The sequence below is a fragment of the Berghia stephanieae genome, chromosome 7 (genome assembly GCF_034508935.2).
Source record: "Berghia stephanieae isolate SIO BIC M18660-M18661 chromosome 7, UCSD_Bste_1.3, whole genome shotgun sequence".
In the NCBI taxonomy this organism is placed as follows: Eukaryota; Metazoa; Mollusca; class Gastropoda; order Nudibranchia; family Aeolidiidae; genus Berghia; species Berghia stephanieae.
In genome coordinates, this window is record NC_088366.1 from 8,330,987 (window position 1) to 8,339,457 (window position 8,471).

General features: G+C 34.2%; 1 protein-coding gene across 2 annotated transcripts in view; it reads right to left on the reverse strand.

The window, feature by feature from the left end:
• Positions 1-319: 319 nt before the first annotated feature.
• LOC144976634 (D-aspartate oxidase-like) overlaps positions 320-8,471 on the reverse strand; it is a 26,540-nt gene continuing 18,388 nt past the window's right edge. For both annotated transcript variants that reach the window (XM_078920933.1, XM_078920934.1), the window contains exons 7-10: positions 7,191-7,354; positions 4,781-4,898; positions 2,261-2,362; positions 320-453 (exon numbers count right to left, since the gene is read on the reverse strand). In XM_078920933.1, coding sequence (XP_078777059.1) covers positions 334-453; positions 2,261-2,362; positions 4,781-4,898; positions 7,191-7,354 — 504 coding nt within the window. In that variant the 3' untranslated portion in view covers positions 320-333. The remainder of the gene's footprint in view (positions 454-2,260; positions 2,363-4,780; positions 4,899-7,190; positions 7,355-8,471) is intronic.

The following is an 8,471-nucleotide window of genomic DNA, read 5'->3' on the forward strand; positions in this document are numbered from 1 at the left end:
GGTTTTTAAAAAAAAGCCTTTTCATCCATTGGTCCATGCCTATGGAACGCACTCAGTCCTCGGACAAAGTCATGTGAAAATTTATCATCTTTCAGGAAATGTCTGAAAACTTGAGTTGTTCCGTAAGGCTTCTTTTTCATGAAAGAGACGTTGCTTAGATTTTGTTTCTGTATTGATGCTTATTATGTAGTGTCGTGATTTTAATTTTTTTAAAAACATTTTTATTATGTAAAGCGCCGCAGAGCACGATTAAGGTGGATGTTTAGGCGCTATATAAATTCATTATTTATGTATTTATTATTTATTTATGTGTGTTTCCTTTTTGAATTTCAATTATAATTTTGATCTAGGATTTTGCTCTTTCAAAATGTCCTCCACAATCTTGGCCGCGTAAACGCCGACACCCCAACTCAAACTGATTCCAAATGACCCATGGCCGTAGTTGTGGACAATCTGAAATGGACAAAGGCAATACTTAAAATTAAAGGGAGACAACTGGATGGAGTCTTTTGACTTCCCATGGTAGGCAGAAGGTCACTTGTTGCATCTTCTATCCAACTAGAAGATTCCATAGTTACGTAGTATTGTTTTGATAGATTGAAGTCTTCCGGTTGGGTGGGTCTGGCCGTATAGATAGTATGCGCTTGGCTAAGAGAAGCTCATAACATTGCCATCCGGAAGTATAACGGACAAACACACAAAACTATGTGTAACTATGAACTTTTATAGTCTGGTTAATACAGTTCAGTGAGAATAACTCACAAACACGGATGGCAAAATATAACAACAAAGGCTTGAGTGACGTCATCTTCGAACTATCTGTTCATCGTGTACTTATAGATAGTATGAGCTTAGCTAAGAAGCTCACAACATTGCCATCCGAAAGTATCACGGACCAACACATAAACCATGTTTAACCTTGAACGTTTAAAGTCTGGTTAATACAGTTTAGTGAGAATTGCTCATAAACGTGGATGGCAAAAAAACAATAACAAAAACCTGAGTGATGTCAACATTGTTCTATCTATAGTCTGACACTAACCAAAAAATGACGTCAAAAGACAAGTCTTTGGTCACAAAAGAAAACAAATCGTGAGTTGTATTCAATAGTTCAACCAATGGAATCACTTGTTTCCTTGAGCACTACTAACGACAACTCACTGGGCGGTGCGAAAACCTAAAAAATGACGTCAAAACATGGGTTTTAGTGTCATGCTGTAAAGTTAACGATGGCTACGGTCGGGTGGAGTTTCAGTGACGTTCAACCCAACACACAAAACACTAGTTAGTGTGCTAAACAATATGCCATGTAAATGTTGCTGCTCGAAGAAATAAATAACAATGTGAAATTGAATGTAAGCTTCAATTTAATATACGAAAACAGATAAAATGGACGTTTACGGTTTCCCCTTTGTCAACAAAACAGGATGAATGAAAGAAACACTACAGACGAATGAGATAATGTGGTACTACCTACTCCAGAGGACCGGATACACACATCGTGCAACTGATCTTTTGGTTTCAAAGTCATCATCATCATCATTGCCTTTTTCACCCTGGGTCAGGGTATAGGGCACAGACAAACAGTTTCCATCCTTCTCTATCCTGAGCTAACTTTTTTATCTCATTCCAGGTCTTACCACTTCTCTGTATATCAGCTTCATTAATTCTTCTCCATGTTCCTCGTGGCTTTCCCCTTGATCTTCTGCCCTGAGGGTTCCAGTCCAATACTTTCTTTGTGATAGTGGAGTCATTCTTTCTAAGCGTGTGTCCAATCCACCTCCATCGTGATGGCATCTTATTTTTTACCTTCCTAAATGCTGGTCGTCAATAGAGATCATCCATCCTCCCATTTCTACGTCCCATAATCACAAGAATCTACTAATATATCCTGTTACTATAATAATTATGTCATATTATGATTTAATTGAGCTTTAATTGAGATTTTATATAGCTAAATATCCACTAAACATGCTCAAAGGGTCCCTGGCCAACAGCAACATTTAACATGTAGAACGTAACATGACGCCTGTTAGGTCATATTATAATTTATTCGGACAGAGACGACGCTGTAAACGATCAGGTAATCATTTTACACCTGAGTACAGTGAGAGAATGTGAGTAAAGAACCTTTTTCCAAGTACTCAACTATGCGGCGAGCAAGGCTCACCCAGGACCTTCCGATCATACCACTAGGCCACATAGCCGCACCCAGTGATCACTATTTACTATTATATAATCTATTTGATTCACTGATTACCTTGAGGGGTTTCCCTTCCTTTGTCATCACCGTCTCCGCTTCCACTCTCATAGGGTTCCTCTGTGGTCTCATGCCAACCCATTCATACATCACCCTGGCACCCTGAATGGAAAAATTAAAATTATAAAAATTGAACTTTTGTATAGTGCAATATCCACTAAACATGCTCAAAGCGCTTTACACGAGTTTTCTGGCCAAATTTTTAAATACTTGTCTTTCCTGAATGCGACAGTTAACTTGTCAAAGGCTTGACAGGTTGACGTTGACTAAATAATATCATTTCTCGTGAATAATTAGAAGAGTTGTAGTATTCACAGTATTTTTTTAAAAATTAACTTGAGCTTTTATATATGCCACTATCCACTAAACGTGCTCAAAGCATTTTACACGGAAGTCCCTGGCCAACAGCAACACTTAATATGTAGCACGAGACATGACGCCTGTTAGGCAATATTACAATTTATTTTGAACAGAGACAATGCTGTAAACAGCCAGGTACTCATTTTCCACCCTAGTACGATGAGAGAAAAATGTGAGTAAAGAGCCTTTTTCAAGGACTCAACAATGCACCGAGCGAGGCTCGAACCCAGGACCTTCCGATTATGAAAGCGAGTGTCATACCACTAGGCCATATAGTCGCACAAAACAGAAATAAAACTACCAGCGAGTTGTTCCTTTAACTTTAACTCTCTCCTTACCAACCATTTTCAGAATTGTCCCCAAAATTTCACACCCACCAACACAAAAATATATTTTTTTCTGACTCACATAGAAAAGCAACACGTACTTTCTATACATTCCATACAATGAATCCTTGATTTGGCTATGAATTTATTTTTTTTTTACTTAAAATTGATAATTTATATTGTGAAGTGCCCAGAGCTTGTGTTTTATACGAGAATGGGCGCTGTATAAATATGTATTATTATTATTATTATTATTATTATTATTATTATTATTATTATTATTATTATTATTATTATTATTATTATTATTATTATTATTATTATTATATAGTTCAGAAAAATGAGCTCTACAACACCGTGTCAAATTTTCATGGCTATTACACAAGACGTATTCTTAAAATTTTGAGATGTACAAAAGGATGTACAAAAGATGTACAACTGCCTTCATCCATCAAAAAATGTCCGACATTTGAAAACTTTAAAAAGAAACTTAAAACACATCTCTTTAGAAAATCATTTGATGTTTAACATTTATATTAGGCCTACATGTTATAGATATCCTAAATTTTCATCTTGTAACACAGTGCGTGGTAATTAAATTACACATTGATTAATGCTATTCCAATATGATAGATTCTATGCTTAAATTATCAATTTATTGTTGTGTTTTATTTGTATTGTAAAGCACCTCTGAGCACATTGTGGATCTAGGCGCTATATAAATTCATTCATTCATTCATTCATTCAAAAGAAAAAGAACTATAAAAGTGTTGGTTTGTATCATTACGAATGTGACGATTTTCCTATGGTTGGTAAGGAGAGGGTTAACTTTTTTATAACATGTCCCATTTTGGTCTCAGTGATACTCTAAGCTGCTAGAAGCTAAAGACTGTGAAGTAATGAACACAAATGATGAATGAAACAGCTGAAGAACACAAAAGACTAAACATGGAACGTTTCGGGCTGAAAACCCTTCCTCAGCCAATAACAAAAGCAATAAAAAACATTAACACATGACTTGAAATCCAGCACACACAGACGGCGATGATGATGATGATGATGATGATGATGATGATGATGATGATGATGATGATGATAATGATTGATGATGATGATGATGATGATGATGATGATTGATGATGATGATAATGATGATGATTGATGATGATGATGATTGATGATGATGATGATGATGATGATGATGATGATGATGATGATGATGATGATGATGATAATGATGATGATAATGATGATGATGATGATGATGATGATGATGATGATGATGATGATAACGACAATGATGCTGGTGATGATGATGATGATGATGATGATGATGATGACGATGATGATGATGATGATGATGATTGATGATGATGATAATGATGATGATTGATGATGATGATGATGATGATAATGATGATGATGATGATGATGATGATGATGATGATGATGATGATGATAATGATGATGATGATGATGATGATGATGATGATGATAACGACAATGATGCTGGTGATGATGATGATGATGATGATGATGATGATGATGATGGTGATGATGATGATAAAGACAATGATGATGATAACGATGATGATGATGATGATGATGATGATGACGATGATGATGATGATGATGATGATGACGACGATGATGATGATGATTAAGATGATGACGATTATGATGATTGATGATGATGACGACGACGACGACGACGATGATGATGATAACAATGATGAAAATGACGACGATGATGATGATGATGATGATGATGATGATGATGATGATGATGATGATGATGACAAAGACGATGATGTATGATGATACAATCGTCTACCTTCAAAGGAGGGAAGACCTCCTGGGCCCTCTTCAAGATAAACTCACTGTCGTCTGGAGACAGGGCCATGTTCTCGTTGTCCAGCTGCTTGACCGATCCAACGAAGACAGAATCCCGGCTGAACGGATCAAATCACAAACAAAAACATTTATCTGCGGCTATGTGGTCTAGTGGTATGACACTCGCTTTCGGATTGGAAGGTTCTGGTTCGAGCCTCGCTCGGCACATAGTTGAGTCCTTGGAGAAGGCTCTTTACTCACATTCTCTCACCGTACTCAGGTGTAAAATGAGTACCTGGCCGTTAACAGCGTTGTCTCTGTCCCAAAACTGGCGTCATGTCTCGTCCTACATGTTATGTGTTGCTGTTGGCCAGGGACCCCTTGTAAAGCGCTTTGAACACGTTTAGTGGATATTGCGCTATATAAAAGCTCAAGTTTTTACGGCGCTTGCAATACATTAAGGTCATATCAGCGCCAGTAAAAAGAAAGAAAATGGGATAGTAAAAAGTTTTAGAATTACAATTAAAGAGGCCAAGACAAGGGGAACTTGTTTAAATAGGAAATAGATGTAGATTCCAAGAGCACACTATCAAAGTACTTTAGTTAGAGATCACCTAAAAGTCTCACCCAGACACAAGCATAGGTCTCTACTAAAAGTAATACACTCAAATGTTTTACAAATCATATATATTATAAAGAAAACATAATACAGCGCATAACAGAGAGATGATTTACAAGGAAAAAAATATCATCTCCCAAAACTAACTATACATTCGACTGTTTCCCTCTCAGCAAGGGAATCCGGCCAGGACCAGGACAAAACCTAGTAATCTCATTCCAAGACAAAGACAGAAAGTATGTTGGAAAATAGATACAGGGAGATAGAAGTAAGTACCTCCCTGCCCACTATGGGAGGTCAGGAACTCCACCCAGAAAAGCATTTATAAAATGAATCCAAAATGCGACCCACCTCCTCAAAACAAAATATGTGACCCTTCGCCTCAAAACGGTATTCAGTCCGGTTGGTTAAGATTTTGAAAATTGAATTTATAGCCAGAAATATCAGACTTGTGTTGAGTTTATAAGATTAATTAAGGAGAATGGGTACAATATTTTAGGGTGCGAATGCCAACAATTTATAATTTTGACCAGTTTTAACAATAAATTCGGCTCTTAAGCATCAATGAGAATGCTGAAAATAGCTTGGACAGCAAGAAAAACAAACATCGAAGTCCTCGACCTAATGGGCCAAAAACAAAAAGAACTTCTTTTGACTGTGAAGCACAAAAAGCTGTCATATTTTGGACATATGCGAAGACATGATAGTCTCGAAAAAAGGATAATGGAGGGAAGAATTGAAGGAAAGAGAGGCAGAGGAAGACACAGGAAATCCTGGACAGATGGCATCAAGGAAGCTACAGGACGGCGCATGGCAGACTGTAACGAGGCTGCAATGGACCGTGAAGGATGGAAAGCCATGACATCCGACCTCTGGAAAGAGATGGAACCCGGGTAAGGTAAGGTCTTAAGCATCTGGTTCGTTCCGACATAATACCGTTTTGAGACGATGGGTCACATATGTGAGTTTGAGCTTGAGCTCAAGTTTGTTTGGGTTTTTTTTTCTTCTTTTTTTAAAATAACAATAACAATAACAATAACAATAACAATAACAATAACAATAACAATAACAATAACAATAAAAATAACAATAAAAATAACAATAACAATAACAATAACAATAACAATAACAATAACAATAACAATAACAATAACAATAAAAAATAACAATAAAAATAACAATAAAAATAACAATTAACAATAAACAATAACAATAAAAATAAAAATAACAATAAAAATAACAATAAAAATAAAATAAATAAAAATAACAATAACAATAACAATAACAATAACAATAACAATAACAATAACAATAACAATAACAATAAAATAACAATAACAATAACAATAACAATAACAATAACAATAAAAATAACAATAACAATAACAATAACAATAACAATAAAAATAACAATAACAATAACAATAAAAATAACAATAACAATAACAATAACAATAACAATAACAATAACAATAAAAATAACAATAACAATAAAAATAACAATAACAATAACAATAACAATAACAATAACAATAACAATAAAAATAACAATAACAATAACAATAACAATAACAATAACAATAACAATAACAATAACAATAACAATAAAAATAACAATAACAATAACAATAAAAATAACAATAACAATAACAATAACAATAACAATAACAATAAAAATAACAATAACAATAACAATAACAATAACAATAACAATAAAAATAAAAATAAAAATAACAATAACAATAACAATAACAATAACAATAACAATAACAATAACAATAACAATACTCACAAAGGAAATACGTGCATGGTCGCATCCACTCGAACAAAATTCTTGACCCATGGAGCTTTGAGGTGCAAGACTTGACCTCTCATCGGCCTCAGCAAAGGGTCGTTGGCCAATTTCCGACTCCCCATGCCTGTACAGTTCACGATGACGTCATAATCTCCACTTAGCTGTATGGTCATGAAAAATAAATAAATAAATAAATAATTTTTTTTTTTAATGAATAAATAATAAATAATAAATAAATATATAGTAAATAAAAAATAAATAATAAATTACCATAAATAAATGAATACATAAAAAATAAATAATAAATTACCATAAATAAATGAATAAATAAAAAATAAATAATAAATTACCATAAATAAATGAATACATAAAAAATAAATAATAAATTACCATAAATAAATCAATAAATAAAAAATAAATAATAAATTACCATAAATAAATGAATACATAAAAAATAAATAATAAATAAATTTTTAAAAATAATAATAATAAATAATAAATAAATTAATAAATAAAAGATAAATAATAAATATACCATAAATAAATGAATAAATGAAAAATAAATAATAAATAAATAATAAATAAAGCACTATAATGGAAAAAAAGAAATATCTACCAATGACCAACTAAGGTGCGTCTTTGTCGTCTTGTGGTAAGATTACTCGAGTCTAGCTGCAAGTAGACCAATGTTGAGTCCTTGAAAAAGGCTCTTTTTATACTCAAATTCTCTCCCCGCACTCACGTGTAAAATGAGTACTGAACTACTAACTGCAAATTTTAAATTGAGCTTTATATAGCGCAATATCCACTAAATGTGCTCAAAGCGCTTTACAAGGGGTCCCTGGTCAACAGCAACATTTAACATGTAGGACGGGACATGACGCCTGTTAGGCGATATTACTATTTTTCGGACAAAGACAACGCTGTTAACGGCCAGGTACTCATTTTACACCTGAGTACGGTGAGAGAATGTGAGTGAAGAGCCTTTTCCAAGGACTCAACTATGCGCCGAGCACGAGGCTCGAGCCCAGGACTTTCCGATCGAAAGCGAGTGTCATACCACTAGACCACATAGCCGCACTGTATTATCGAAAAAAAATGTAATATGTAGCATAGCGCCTTACAGGTGACATTTTGCTATTGGCCTGGTCATGCTCTATATAGGGAATGAGATTAGCGGAAGAATAGCGTCCCTTGATTGGACGTCACCTTACAGAGAGAACGTCAACTTAAAGATCGCTGAGAAACTATTTAACTAATCACGCAGTTTCACAGGAA